Below are 15,828 nucleotides of genomic sequence, written 5' to 3'. Positions count from 1 at the left end.
GTAGGAGCCTGACCCACAGCACCAGCAACGCCTTCCGAGCGAGATTCACGAATACCGATCCCTCAGTCTTCTCTGTGCGGTGAGCAGATGGAAACGGTCGCACACCTGTACACCCAGTGCAAGGCTCTGGATTCATTATTCAATCTCCTGCGAAACATGCTGCTGAAGGGCAACCTGCACTTCTCCCCCACGGTGATCATCTTTGGCCAGGGGGGAGACGGGGCTGACAAACGCCGGGACGGCCTCGTGACTTCCCCGATGAGCTCCGCCAAGCTGGCGTTCTACAGGGCGAGGGAGGCGGCGGTGGATGGGAGCCGCTCACCAAACGCCCGCGGCATCTTCAGGGCCCTGCTCTCTGCCACAGTGTGGCTGGAGTTCCGCCACGCCCAGCTCACCGGGTAATGCCGGCACCTTCCTGGATCGGTGGGCGGCGGAGGGCACCGTGTGCTCCGTGCTGGACAATGGAGAGCTGCTTATGATGGACTGAGCTGGGCCTCCTCTTCCTGGCAGAATCTCTGTATTTGCACGTATGTAGCACACTTCTTTATGGGCACATTTATTTCATTTGGTGCACTTACGTCCAAGGTTATGGACAATCACGAGCAAAACAAAAAAACAACAAAATGATGACTGAAGGGTGCTCACTATGGTGAACAAACCTGAGACTGATCGGGGAAAAAAGAGGGAGGAGGAGGAGGAGAAGGAGGAGGACTGCACGCACGAGCCGCTCGGCAGCGACATCCATTCTCCCCGTCACGCCCGGCGCTCTTTGTGGGAGAAGAAAGGGGGCATTGATCGTTTTTTAGCGGCGCTGCTGCTTGCAGAGAGAAAGGCGGTGGCGGAGGGGCAAGGTCGCCGCGCCGGCGCGTCCGTGTAACCTCTCCCGCACGTACCCCCGAGTCCAAATGGCGGCGGTGGTGGCGGCACTGATGATGATGCCACCGCCCCCCGCCGCCCCCCCCCCATGGCGACCAAATCGGTTTTGCCGTCTCGCCGCTGTTGTTGTTGTTGTTGAAGTCGTTTTGTTTTGGGCTGACCGCGCGTAGGGATCGGAGAGCGGACAATCGCAAGAACCCGAATGCCGTGTTGCCATCTCGCTTCTGTCTTGCTGTCAGTCGCTTGTGTTGGAAAATGTATGCGTACAGATCATCTTTTCCTGTTATGATATCGTTAGTATTGTTACTGGTAGTGCGATATTCGTACCATATATGCGCACTGTCTTAGTTATGGATTTTAAACGTGTGTACGCGTGTTGTCGCGTGTGTTTCTGTCGTGTGTGTCGGTCGACACACCGGGGACGCCCTTGCAAGCGAGACGTTTCATCTCGAGCGATTTTTGCTGGTGAAATATTTGAACGAATTAAATCAAAATCACTCGAGGATTGTGCGGCCAGCCCTCAATTTATCCAGGGTAATGGGGCGGCGAGGTGGCTCGGCGGAAGAGCGACCGGCTCCCGATCAAAAGGTTGCGAGTTCAAGTCATGGTTTTGGGGGTTGGCTCAGCCCATCATCTCTCTCTGCGGTGTAAATTGAATAAGTACCACAATGTTCTGGCTCTGCAGAACTGCTGATTAGGACTCAACCCTCACTTGAACAAGAATTCGCCTGGGAGTTTTTCACACTTGAGTAATCGTAATACATTAATAATTCTACTGTACAAGCCCCTTTTGCCAGTCAGTCCAATCCTGGATGAAAGTCTCTCTCCGTGGCTGTGTCAGTCGCAGGGGTTGTCCGCCTCGTGTCTCTGACCTCTGAGCCCCCGGCCGACCACCTCTACAATGCGCCGCAATGTTAAACAGAAACAATCGATTTTTGAATGAAATCGTTGCCGTCCCACCCTCGTGCTCTCTGCTCTAATCTACCGCCCTCCCCGCTCTGACCCCTGACCCACAACCCCCGGCATCTTCCCCCCTCCCGCCCCGACGGCAACGCCTACCCCGTTCCTGCCTTCGCCGAACCTCCGCTTGTCAGCTGGTGACGGACGCCGGTACGTCAGAGTACCTGAGCGCCATTCAGGGGGGTCCCAAGGAGAGTGGGGGACCCTCATCGGCAGTGGCGGCAGCGGCGGCGGCGGGGGCGATGCCGGTGAAGCACGAGGCACGGCTGGTGCCGTCCACGGTGGAGCACTGCGTGGTGTGCGGGGACGTGGCGTCCGGTGAGCCCTTGGGCATGTGGCCAATCCTCGTGGCCCGGCTCACTCCCCCTCTACACTACTCTAGCTCACTCCCCCTCTACACTACTCTACTCACTCCCCCTCTACACTACTCTAGCTCACTCCCCCTCTACACTACTCTAGCTCACTCCCCCTCTACACTACTCTAGCTCACTCCCCCTCTACACTACTCTAGCTCACTCCCCCTCTACACTACTCTAGCTCACTCCCATACAATCCCCTACAATCCTACTGCTCACTCCCCCTCTACACTACTCTACTCACTCCCATACAATCCCCTACAATCCTACTGCTCACTCCCCCTCTACACTACTCTACTCACTCCCATACAATCCCCTACAATCCTACTGCTCACTCCCCCTCTACACTACTCTAGCTCACTCCCATACAATCCCCTACAAGTCCTACTGCTCACTCCCCCTCTACACTACTCTACTCACTCCCATACAATCCCCTACAATCCTACTGCTCACTCCCCCTCTACACTACTCTAGCTCACTCCCATACAATCCCCTACAATCCTACTGCTCACTCCCCCTCTACACTACTCTAGCTCACTCCCATACAATCCCCTACAATCCTACTGCTCACTCCCCCTCTACACTACTCTAGCTCACTCCCATACAATCCCCTACAATCTACTGCTCACTCCCCCTCTACACTACTCTAGCTCACTCCCATACAATCCCCTACAATCCTACTGCTCACTCCCCCTCTACACTACTCTAGCTCACTCCCATACAATCCCCTACAATCCTACTGCTCACTCCTCCTCTACACTACTCTAGCTCACTCCCATACAATCCCCTACAATCCTACTGCTCACTCCTCCTCTACACTACTCTACAATCATGCTGCTCACTTCCCCTCTACAATTCCCTACAATCCTACTCTACAATCCTACTGATCACTACTCTACAATCCCCTACAATCATGCTGCTCACTCCTCCTCTACAATCCCCTACAATAATGCTGCTCACTCCTGCTTCTCTTCCTCGCTCTCCTCCCTCCTCCTCCCTCCTCCTCTCTTTTCCTACCTCCTCATATTTCGACTGTGTTGTTGTTGTTTTTGCTGTCTTGCCCAAGCTTGATAGATAGGACTTAATGTATTATTTATATATGTACTGTGACTTGCTTATTCTTCTAAATTAACTTGCTGGCCCACCCGTACGGGACATCTCTGAAAAACAACTGCTCGTTGTTGTGTCTAGTTTTGTTGTCCTTCCCCCGCACTTCCGATGAGCACGGTTGACTACGTACGGTGCGAAAGAAGTTCAGCATACAGACATAGCTCGTAGAATTCCTCCTCAATGTCTAAAGAAAGATTCTGATTTCCTTTCTCCCTACAGCAGTGGATAATACCCCGGCAGATGACGATTTTATGACGACGATGCTAATGATGATGTTGCCACATTCTCTGTCTCTCGCTCATCTCTCCTCCTCCGCCTGCTCCACTCAGGGCGCCACTATGGTGCCATGAGCTGCGAGGGCTGCAAAGGCTTCTTCAAGCGCAGCGTGCGTCGCAGCGTCGTCTACACCTGCCGCGGCAACCGCGACTGCCTCATCACCAAAAACCACCGCAACCGCTGCCAGTACTGCCGGCTGCAGAAGTGTCTGCTCATGGGCATGCGGCAGGAGTGTAGGTCGCGCCGCTACGGTACACATGCACCGCCACGGCAAGGGACAGAGGACGGGGGGCGGGGGGGCGGGGGGGATGGGGGGGGGGGATTCATAATGGCTGTGTCAGAGCCGGCACAGCTGAGATCTGGAGTTGGTATCTCCGAGAGCGCCGGTTTTGACCGCGTGCGATTTATCGGGGCTCGTACAGCTACGGGGGTCAACACGCGAAAAATGTACGTCGTTGACAAAGTTGCCTTTTGAAAGGGGAATGCTTGTACGTACGTGCGTTGAACTTCCTTCGCACCTTACATCGCCAACCAGTGCTAATCGGAGGTGCGGGTGTTAAGGACAAACAAAAATCAGTTTTAAATTAATTAGTTTTCAATCTAACTTTAAAAGTGCACAGCTGCAGTGGCTTCGTAATCAGCTTCAGTGGCTTCCTCAGCCATTGTGAACCACAATAGCTGAGTACCCCATCGCGAAGATCATTTGTTACAATCTAGGCAGATGCTTGTAATTAAACCGGGTTCTCGACTTTTGATGGTTTACAAACGCACCATCAACCCTTCTGTGGCTTTTACAAGCCTCAGTCATCAATGCTGAACTCCGAGGTGGCCAGGTGACGCAGAGGGCAGTGCACCGAGCTGGCAACGCTGAGGCCCTGGGTTTAAATCCAGGCGACTGTCTGCGATCAAACTGGGTCCTCAAGTGTGGCAAGTGCGCTTAGTTTGACAAAGTTCCAGTTCAGAGAATGAAATATGTTGGGTTGACTTTGGTGGGGGCGAACATGACGGAGGGGTTTGGAAAGCGCTACTTAGTACTGTGTAGGTTGTTGGTTGGCCCCTCAATGTTTTGATGATGACAAAAACGATGATGCTGACAACGATCATGATGATGATGATGACCATTATGTTGATGATAAGGATGATACTGCCAATGATAACAATGCTGATTTTGATGATGTGGATGACGATGAAAATGATGACGATGATGACCATTATGATGATAAGGATGATCCTGACGATGATAATGTTGATTCTGATGACGTGGACGACGATAACGACGACGACGGTGATGAATGCGATGACGACGATGGTATCCCATTGCCATTGCTGACCGAACTCTGGCCGTTTGTCGGCAGCGGTGCAGAACGAGCGGAAGCCTTCGGACAAGGCGGGCAGCGTTTCGTCGGGAAAACCATACGGCAGGAAAGACTACTCGGGACCCGTGTCGTCCTTCTCCTACAAGAGCAACGCTCGGTACGGGTATGCCATACCAAATCCTTTTTCTTTCACTTTACCGAAAGAACCAAGAAGATGAATCCCTGCAGTCACGAAAGCTTTAAATTCAAATAAAAATCCTTTTTCGTTTCGTTTGTTCCTTTCGTAATTAGTTTTTTCCTCGCATGTGCCATTGGTGTTACGTTTCCACCAAGGTAGCGAGATGTTAACTCCCTCGCCTGGTATACAGGAGGTCGTGGGTTCCATCCCGACCCTGACGATGCCTATATATTTGGAGTTTGCATGTTCCCTCCGTGGTCGCGTGGATTTTTCTCTGGGTCCTCCGGTTTTACTTCCACGTTTATAAACACTTTCAGAGTATTTGGCTGCTAGAAATTTTCACGTGATAAGCCACTTCGTCGCAGCTATCATTCGTGGTCAGGTCGCTTCTGAAAAAGAGCTAAATTGCTCAGTGGGCCTTACCTGGTGAGATATTATTTTATTTTAGTATTATATTATTGTATTATGTTTTATTATTTTATTACTTCCCTTCTACGTGACTTTACCGAAAGAACCAAGAAGATGAGATAAAAATAGTTCAGTTTGTAAAGTGTCCAGTCGGATTTCTCGCAGAGCAGTACGACCCACCGTGTTAGAGAACAGCCCACGGAAGCGGATATCACAGAGCTCCCTCTGAGATATCTCCAAGTGACCGTTGGTCTGACACGGTAGAGACAGCTTTCCTTGCCCAATAAAAGAGGAGGTTTATTTCGATTTAAAGCTTTCGTGACTGCAGGGATTCATCTTCTTGGTTCTTTCGGTAAAGTCACGTCGAAGGGAAGTAATAAAATAATAAAAATAAAACATAATAAAATAATTCTCACGACATTTCGGCCACAACGCAAGCAGCCGTCCTCAGGTGAAAACCAGGTCTGTCAGACGTTTCGGCCACAATGCAAGCAGCCGTCCTCAGGTGAAAACCAGGTCTGACAGAACCAGGTCTGACAGACCTGGTTTTCACCTGAGGACGGCTGCTTGCGTTGTGGCCGAAACGTCGTGAGAATTATTTTATTGTGTTTTATTTTTATTATTTTATTGCTTCCCTTCTACGTGACTTTACCGAAAGAACAAAGAAGAGGAGGTTTATTATCTACAGATGATAAGATTTAGTCCCGGTTCGGAGCGTGATTGTTCAGTCAGACCAGGTACAAACATGTTGGGAAGAAACGGTGGTCGTTTGTCATCGCCTCCCTAACATGCCACTCCTGCCCTCCCTGCTGAGATGGTCTTGAGTCTTTGGAGAGTTTTAACGAAAGAAAATATATCCATTACAGAATTGTGTCAATCCACTGTTGGAATGAAGGCTTCCCCGCATCATTGAGGTCATGGAGATTGATTGTTCTTACGTTACTACTTTTTGGCGGGGCGGGGAACGAATTATCCGAAAACCAGTTGAGACGTCACTCGCTATACTGAGGGGCAGAGACCCAGGACCTCATCAGATATTGCTTGCCACCGATATTACCCATGGCCGGGAATTGAACTCGGGTTGCTGGGCTACATTGCTTGTTTGCGTGCTGTGGTGTGGTGCGGTGTGGTGTGGCAGGCTCCTCGCACCCTTTGACTCGTCGCCCATGGAGGAGGGACACCAGGCTTTGCGGCGTCACGATGGCTCCATGCTGCAGAGCAGCAAGGTGAGTGCCTTCACAGAGCCCCTTGTCCCAAATGTTTCGCGTGAATCTTGCAATTTGTCCCCCGGTTTAACGCTTTTCTCTCCTCGAGCTCGAGACCCGTGGCTCGTGCAAAACGCGGTGAGGTGCGGGGGGGGGGTGGCTACACGAGCTGTGGGTGTCGATTGGCAAGAGGAGTGGGGAGGAGGGACTATTAGAAGACCACTCACTGTGTGCGGGGCTAGCGGTTGAGTGGACGTGGCTATGTAAAAGTGGGAGGGAGGGAGGGAGGGAATGAGACGGGAGGGAAGGAGGGAGCTGCCAGCTCTTCACGTGTCCTGGGCGATACAACGCGGAGAAGAGCGTGGGGTGCCATCGCTAACTCAATTTGTTTCGTTTTGTATTGCAACCCTCTCCCAGCTGTCGTCCGGCCGAGGGGACCTGAACACCCTGGCGAGCGTGGTGACGTCCCTCGCCAGCCTCAAGAAGGAGGGTGGCGGCTGTGGCCTCGGCGGCTTCGACAGCCAGAGCAATGGCGATGGCGCAGGAGCCGGCCTCGGCTGGCAGAACGGGCACACGCCCGCCGCTCCCTCCAGGTTCGTACACGACGGCCCGAACCCCCGCCACGACCTTGCCGTGACCTCACCGTGGCCTCGCCACGACTCGGCTGCAACGCCGAGCTCCACCGACACCCCGCCGTGATCACACCACGACCTTACCACGACCCCACCGAGAAGTGACGACGACGTCACCACCACTTCACCACAATCCAATCTCAGCCCTGCCACGACCCTGCCACGACCCTGCCACGACCCTGCCACGACCCCGCCACGACCCCATCACGACCCCATCACGACCCCATCACGACCCTCACCACGATCCCACCATGACCCCACCACGACCCCACCACGACCCCGCCATAATCCCACCACGACCTCAGAACTACCCCACCAAGATCCGAACGTGGCTCCACCATGACCTCACCATGACGCCACCACGACCTCACCGTGACCCCACCGTAATCCCACCACGAACCCATCACTGATCCCACCGCTACCCCGCCCGTGACCACGCCACGAACCCATCACGACCCCATCACGACCCCATCACGACCCCCGCTACTACCCCGCCACGACCCCACCACGACCCCACCCCGACCCCACCGTAATCCCACCGCTACCCCGCCCGTGACCCCGCCACGAACCCACTGTGTCCACACCCCATAGCAGCCCCCCGCCAGCCACTCCCTTTGTAATGAGGCCGTGTCCAATACACACCCGGCTGGGCCCGTCCGTGTCAAATCAACAAGGGCTCGTCAACTGCATTTTTATTAGATTTCCCTGTAAGGTTTGGCAGCAAGTCGTGTGAGAGATACGGAGACAGGTTTCACAAATTTTCAGCACGTTGTTACTCACCACGATCCCACAGTAATATCTAACAAGGGGTGGGGTGTGGGTTTGGGTTGACAGCGCTGGAGCGACGCACGTATCCTTACAGGCATTGTTAGGAATATCTTAAAGGGGCTTGAGCAAGACAGAAAGCCATTCGCAAGCACAGCGAGCGGCGGAGGCCAGGACAGAGGCCTCTTGGATTTGGTGGAGGTCTTCCACAAATCTGGCCAATATTTTGAGGGATTCAAAAATTATGAATTGTTAATTATTTTCTGTGTTGGACATTCTCATCGTCAAGCAATCATAATAGTTGTCCGTTTCTTTTCTAAATGAAAACGATTTGTTCACGTTTGCAAATGATCTACGGCGTTAAATGCCAGTGTTTTACATAAATTTGGTGGCATAACTATGGTTAACACAGTAAGAAATAAAAACGATGATATATGTAGATATATGAATGGTGGAAGGGACCAACATTTTAGGCACAATCTATAAAATCACATTTGTGTGTCATATTAGTATTGCTATCATTCATATCCATTCACAATATGTGACATGCACAAGACAAAGATCCCCTATATAGCCTTAACAGACTGTGGGGTCAAGTGCTGTTAGCGAGTAGTACCTATGAAGGCCAGCACGGCACACGAAGGGGTAGGTGGCCAGCACCGTGTATCCCAAGTGGCGATGTTTATACACAGCACCAGATACTCATTTGAGGCTGAGTCGACCTAGGAGAGGCTCAGGACCGATTCAGATAATCGTTACTGGTGTTGGCCATGAGCGGGAATCGAACTCGGGTTGCTGGTTTCGTAGCGCAGCGCGTTTATCACGTGGAAAGATAAAGATCCCCGTATAGCCTTAACAGACTGTTGGGGAAAGAGCTGTTAGCGAACACATGCACACACACACACGTGCGCAGCAGCTGCTGTTAACAATTCTCCTCTGCTACGTGTCGCGGGCATGTGTCCCACGTGTGTGTGTCCCGCGTGTGCGTGTAGGGGCTTTGGGGCGCTGGGCAAGGCTCTGGGGGTCTCTCGCGACGGGGGAGAGGGCGCCGATAGAGGATTCCACTCCGAGCTCCCCTCCACAAGGTGACTCCCATCGCGACGGGCAGGCCGCACTGCCCCTCGTTAGGACTAAACTAAACTCAACAATCTTCTTGGTTCTTTCGGTAAAGTCACGTAGAAGGGAAATAATAAAATAATAAAAACTCAAACATAATAAAATAATTCTCACGATGTTTCGGCCACAACGCAAGCAGCCGTCCTCATGTGAAGACCAGGTCTGTCTTATGTTTTATTTTTATTATTTTATTATTTCCCTTCTACGTGACTTTACCGAAAGAACCAAGAAGATGAATCCCTGCAGTCACGAAAGCTTTAAATCGAAATTTAAACTGAACAATGTTTTGTTTTGCCAGGTAAGGCCCCACTGAGCTATGTAGCTCTTTTTCAGAAACCACCTGGCCACACAAATGATAGCTCAACGAAGTGGCTTATCACGTGGACATTTATAGCAGCCAAATACTCTAAAACGCATGTTTATAAGTGCGGAGGGAAAAGCTGGAGGACCCGGAGAAAAATCCATATGACCACAGGGAGAACACGCAAACTCAGAATATACAGGCATCGTCAGGGTCTGGATCGAACCCACGACCGCCTGTATACTATACGAGCTAGTTAACATCTCGCCACCATGGCGGTAACGAGACGGTTCGCGCGGTGCCCGCAGTGCCCACGGTGACTTTAATGAGCTGGCAACCGGGTGGCCGACAACTATCAGGCAATTTAGCAACAGTTTAGAAACATTGCTACGAGCAATCCTGACTGTTTGTGAGACACTGAATATGGAAAACCGGTCCAGAGTTTGCGTTGATCCAATGCTATTGTGATTATGCACTCCCAGATGTCTGTGTGTTGCGGATGGGATGTAAAACATTTTTTTAATGTTATTTATTATTCAACTTGGTTTTCCAGTGCAGTGAGTTGAAGGTGTGAGGCCGGTTACCAAATCCGACCTTCAATTTGACGAGAAATGGAACTCGGGTCACCAGGTTCATAGTGCATTACGCTAACCACTCTTCCACCGGAGGCTCTGCCGCTAAGATGGTTTATAAACCAAACATTCTCCAGAAGCACTTGTCTCAGCATATAATCCCTGAAGCAGTGGTGGCGTTATGTTTGCTCCTCGTCCTGTCTTAGATCTCGGCCCAAGATGGAGCCGTGCTGTGGAGAGTCGCTGCTGACCGCAGACCATGCCGAGTTCGAGGTATCTGCACACAGAGTGCTTGCTTACACACAAAGTGCTTGCCACAGAGAGAACCACAATACCTTGCTGATCTCGTCAAAGAGCATAAACCATCGCGCGAACTCCGGTAATCCTCGCAGCAGGCGGCTTTAGACTAGCCATCGAACAAAGACACCGCATCGCGCGCTTTCAGATGCACTTCTGTGGCCGTCTGGAACGCTCTTCCTTCCGTTATTAGGAAGCCACTGGAGCTGAGCACTTTTATATCGAGATAGAAAACTCATTTGTTTAGAGCTGTTTATTTCAGTTTGCTGTCCTCCGCACCTCCGATTTAGCGCGGTTGGCTACTTGCGGTGCGAAAGAAGTTGAGCATACTTACACGCAGAACCATCGGGCACAGCGACGGCCGGAACACCACCGCTTGGTTCCCACCCAAGGTTCGCTACAGTCGCCGGGCAATGTAACACTCGCCGGCAGTCAGAGGTGATTGCGGCAGCGCAGTGTTGCGGAGGTCATGGCGCCTGAGCGCAATTTTCTTCTCGGCGCAGAGGCTACCGCTTTGTATCTGGCAGGCCTGCTCTTGTAAATACTGCGGGTGCATCAACTGTAAATTATGCCCCCCCCCCCCCCCCCCCCGAGTTTCTTCCCATGACGTCGTTTAAAAAGAGTAGGCCATTGTGCGCCGGTGGCGGGGTCCGAATTTGGCAACAATTGTAGGATGACCCACGAATTTCTCAACTCGGATTACACACCACAACATCGGGCCCCCCTGCTCTAAAACTATTTGATGTTCCGTGAAACCGAACGGCCTCCTTCGTGACAGCCTTGTGCCGTAAGAACGGCGCCACGTACCAAACGTTCTTACCGATCATTATTCGTGATTATCCCGAGTGCGATTTCGGGCTTCCGCCTCCCCCCACTAATGCCATGCTCATATTCGCCCCGTACTTGCGCGCGCGCTGCGCCGGATTCATTCTTACCAGCTCCTCACTCAGTGACTGGGTACCCATGCGACCGCATTAGACGTCGGCAGGTCGTCCCGATTCACTTTTACGAGCAATAAACTTCTTAGGAGCGAGGTTGAGAGCTCTAAGGAGGAAGATCTTGGGGAGAGTTGATCGGAGTAGCCAACCAACAGTGCTAATCGCACCTCCGATTAGCACAGTTGGCGACTTGCGTACGTGCGTACGTACTTACAGACGACGCGCTCACAGTCTTCACCCCTCACTCTACGTGTGTAAGGAGTTAAATAGATTTTCAAAATAGAGGTTTTTTGGGTTGTATCGCATAAATATATGAACGTGTCGTTAAACCCGCCACCACCCGACACAGCCAACTAGTAAGGGTTGTCACGTAAACAGAACGTGCCAATTCGTCACTAGTACAGCACTAGTGTATAGTGTAGTGTATAGTAGTGTATTGTAGTGTAGTGTATAGTAGTATATTGTATAGTGTAGTGTATAGCGTATTGTAGTGTAGTATACTAGGACAGCACTAGTGTATAATGTAGTGTATTGTGTATAGTAGTGTAGTGTATAGTGTAGTATATTGTATATTGTAGTGTATCGTGTTGTGTTTCGTGTAGTATATAGTAGTGTATAGTGTAGTATATTGTAGTGTATAGTGTAGTGTATAGTAGTGTAGTATATAATGTAGTATACTAGTACAGCACACCGGTGTGTTGGAGAGCCAAGCCACAACATTTACAATCTGAGTACGACGTTTTGCCAGTAATTACAACCAGCTTCATCAGGCGACAGCCAGATCGGTGGAGAAGTCCACCTGTTTCGTTTCTTATATAGAGGCGTAGATGTGGTGATCTAACCCAAAAAAACCTCTAATATGTATGATATTGTTCGCGAAAGCCTACGTGTTAAATAGATTTTCACTTGCATTATCCGTGTGCGTTGGCTTTATCTGTGTGTAATTCACAGTCCGCGACCTGCCCACTCGGGTCAAAAGTCAAAGAGTGATTTGCTGCTCAGATGAGCATTGAGACGGTGCTCGTTTCATGTTTACAGCCGCCCTTAGCCAGTTGTGGAAATTCCCCATTCCTGCGGCGGGGGCGAGTCTTATCTGTAGAACAATGGTTGTTGATCTTCTTGGTTCTTTCGGTAAAATCACGTAGAAGGGAAGTAATAAAATAATAAAACTAAAACATAATAAAATAATTCTCACGACGTTTCGGCCACTAACGCAAGCAGCCGTCCTCAGGTGAAGACCAGGTGTTTCATTCAGACGCTGTCTTCCCGACTGACCTGTTCTCCACCTGAGGACGGCTGCTTGCGTTGTGGCCGAAACGTCATGAGAATTATTTTATTATGTTTTAGTTTTATTATTTTATTACTTCCCTTCTACGTGACTTTACCGAAAGAACCAAGAAGACGAATCCCTGCAGTCACGAAAGCTTTAAATCGAAATGGTTGTTGACTTCCCCGAAGGGTATTGCACATTTTATCCACCCCAGACGGATGATGGGCTGTGTCAACGCCAAACCAGAATTTGACCTCGCAAGCATTGTGATTGCGAGCCACCTGATCTTCTGCTGAGCTGGATAGAAACCGAGAGCTGGCCACAACATCGTGGAGCGATTTTATTTGAAGTAATAATAATCCACAAATATTTCGCTGGAGAAAATCCCCCAATGGAACGTCTCGTTTGACACGCACGTGAGCAAACGAGGGATGGCACCTCGACAAACACTTGGAATCTAGGACTCGCACGGCGTGCGTTCATACGGCGAATACCGCACTCGCACCAAATGCATGAAGAAAGGATATCCATAAATAATTAAGCGGTGCGCACCGCCGGTTCGTGTTAAATGTTCCCTGGGTGCAACAGTTGTCAATGTTGTGCGGGTGAGCTGTAATTCAGAGTCAGAATCTTTATACTGGAGGAATCCGATGAGCTATAAAGCTTTTTCTTTTTTTTTTTGACAGATGTCCGAGTCGATTAAGGTTTTAAATAAGCCGAGACCGGCGGTACGTTTGAGTGCATCTGGGCGATCGTCCCACGCGGTCCAAGCCTCTCTGCGTCGTCGTCGTTGAGCGAGAGAGAGGGCGCTTCTTCAGCTCTTCCTCTCTCGTTGCGCTCAAATCGTTTTAAGAAACCGTGCGAGCGAAGAGCTTATTAAGTCGATCCGTTGCCCGTGGGAGTCTGACGTCCCCTGCGCCGCCGCGCGTCTCTTTCCCTCCCTCTCCGCAGCTGACGATGCCGCTGCCCGTGCCAGACACCATGAACATCAGCTACATCTGCGAGTCGGCATCACGCCTCCTCTTCCTCTCCATGCACTGGGTCCGCTCCATCCCGGCCCTCGCGACGCTCGGGTGCGTACCCGGCCAGTGCCGTGGGCGCTGTGCCGCCATTGCCGCCGCTCTCGTACCCGCCCCCACCACCACCCACCTCCCCCACCCTTTTGGTTACAGCAGTGGGCAAGGCAGAAAGAACTTCGCAAAAGCTAAAAGTAGGCCGCTCGCTAAAGGAGAGAGATGATGGAAATGCTCACGTGGTCGCCTTGTTCGATGGGATACATTTTCGTGCTCGTAATGTGTGTGCGCTGACCTGTGCGTGAGAGAATGTATTCTTATCAGTCTTATTCCTCCTGTATACCTCGTTAAATCTCGTGATGCGTGTTCAGGAGTGTCCTGCCAAGTTTTCGCAGTAAGGGGGCGATGTTGTTGCTGCCTGCGTGTGATCCATATGTAGTTATTTGCTCGTGTATATTTCAGTTGAGTAATTGACAATTCGGACCGTGATGCCAGCAACGCAGTGCTGGCTATTTTTTTTTGCGAACGACGTCACGAGATCTTTTGACGTTCCACCATACGTGAAGCAGACGGTGAAAACAACCGCCAGCAATAACCAAGAGCGGCCCCTCGGTTTAAAGCCGTTGGCGTCTGCAGCAAGCAGTGAACCCGCTACCGCTTGGCCGTGTCACCGCTAAGAGATATGATGACGGTAGTGATTAGGGAATTCTAATTTTAATACATTCTTTATACTCGTGATGTGTGCATCCGAGTGTTGAAGCTTATTTATTTTCTTTTTTGCCAGTGTCAAGATGATGAAACAATAGGCTTTTACCCTTTTCCGGCAAAGAATACAGGTGTGAAGATCTTCTTGGTTCTTTCGGTAAAGTCACGTAGAAGGGAAATAATAAAATAATAAAAGTAAAACATTATAAAATCCTAATTATTATTAAATAATAAAAATAAAACATAATAAAAGAATAATAGTTTTATTTTTATTATTTTATTATTTCCCTTCTAACGTGACTTTACCGAAAGAACCAAGAAGATGAATCCCTGCAGTCACGAAAGCTTTACATCGAAGGTGTGAAGATGTTCGCGTGCGTTTGAACGCGCCGCTTGAAATGTGCGCGCACATCCAGCGGCACGTAGGGCGGAGCGACGGCGCGATGGTTAGCGAACCAAGCCGCGAGCCCGCCCATCTGAGTTCGATTTCCAACCCCGCCCCCCGCCCCCCCCATCTCCCGTGGTCGATGGCGTTCTCAGGCAGGAGTGCTGCACGGGGCTGGTGCGTGCGTGTTGGAACGAGCTGTTCACGCTGGGGCTGGCGCAGTGCGCCCAGGTGATGAACCTTCCGGCCATCCTCGCTGCGGTCATCGCGCACCTCCAGAGCAGTCTGCAGCAGGGTAAGGGGAGGGACGCGTCGCGCGGGACTTGCAGGCATGACTGCTGCAATGGCGTGCTAACGCGCGCGTGCGTGCGTTTCCAACTGCGGTAGTGTAGCGGTTAGCACGCTGCGCTACAAACCCAGCGATTTAAGTTCGATTCCGGCTCACGGCCAATACCGGTGACGATTATCTGAACCGGTTCTGGGCCTCCCCTAGGTTGACTCAGCCTTAAATGATTACTTGGTGCAATGTGTAAACATCGCCACTCGGGAGACAAAGGCAGTCGGGTGCGGTGCAGACCACCCACCCTTTCGCGTGCCGTGCCGGCCTTCAGAGTTGCTCGCTAACAGCACTTTCACAGAAAGTCTGTTCAGGCTATGAAGGGGATCTTTGTGTAAAATGCAATCATTTCCCATTCAGATACCCTCATTACCAATGCTATGGACTCCCACTACTGTAGATTCTACAGGTATTACAAGGACATACAAAACTCAGGAATAATATAATTAAACCTGCAGAACGCCAACTCTTCCAAGTTGCGGGAAGGCTTGTTGAACTCACAAGAGACTAACCAACTATCTCTTTTCATTTTGCCAGGTAAGGCCCACTGAGCTTCTAGCTCTTTTTCAAAAAGTAACCTGACCGCAAATGATAGCTCAACGAAGTGGCATGGAATGTGAAAATGTATAGCAGCCAAATTTTCTAAACATGTGATGTTGATTCTAATTGTGGAGGGAAAAACTGCGACCACGGGGAGAGAGACACAGCAAACTCCCAAATATACAGCAGCAGGCGTCAGGGTTGGAATCAAACCCACGACCTCCTGCGTACCAGGCAAGGCAGTAAACATCTCGCCACCACCAGCGCCTTAT

At 50.8% G+C, this 15,828-nt stretch overlaps 1 protein-coding gene across 2 annotated transcripts in view; it reads left to right on the top strand.

Moving 5' to 3' along the window:
* The window catches only part of LOC133356733 (nuclear receptor subfamily 2 group C member 2-like), a 57,626-nt gene that overhangs the window by 22,159 nt on the left and 19,639 nt on the right, over positions 1 to 15,828 (top strand). For both annotated transcript variants that reach the window (XM_061574388.1, XM_061574389.1), the window contains exons 4-12: positions 1,971 to 2,154; positions 3,632 to 3,829; positions 4,934 to 5,051; positions 6,619 to 6,706; positions 7,103 to 7,278; positions 9,075 to 9,167; positions 10,278 to 10,344; positions 13,528 to 13,649; positions 14,835 to 14,974. In XM_061574388.1, coding sequence (XP_061430372.1) covers positions 1,971 to 2,154; positions 3,632 to 3,829; positions 4,934 to 5,051; positions 6,619 to 6,706; positions 7,103 to 7,278; positions 9,075 to 9,167; positions 10,278 to 10,344; positions 13,528 to 13,649; positions 14,835 to 14,974 — 1,186 coding nt within the window. The remainder of the gene's footprint in view (positions 1 to 1,970; positions 2,155 to 3,631; positions 3,830 to 4,933; positions 5,052 to 6,618; positions 6,707 to 7,102; positions 7,279 to 9,074; positions 9,168 to 10,277; positions 10,345 to 13,527; positions 13,650 to 14,834; positions 14,975 to 15,828) is intronic.

The sequence above is a fragment of the Lethenteron reissneri genome, chromosome 55 (genome assembly GCF_015708825.2).
Source record: "Lethenteron reissneri isolate LAM-NWPU_2019-01 chromosome 55, ASM1570882v1, whole genome shotgun sequence".
In the NCBI taxonomy this organism is placed as follows: Eukaryota; Metazoa; Chordata; class Hyperoartia; order Petromyzontiformes; family Petromyzontidae; genus Lethenteron; species Lethenteron reissneri.
The sequence above is the reverse complement of the archived record's forward strand: the minus strand, read 5'-3'. Positions and strand labels throughout refer to the sequence as shown.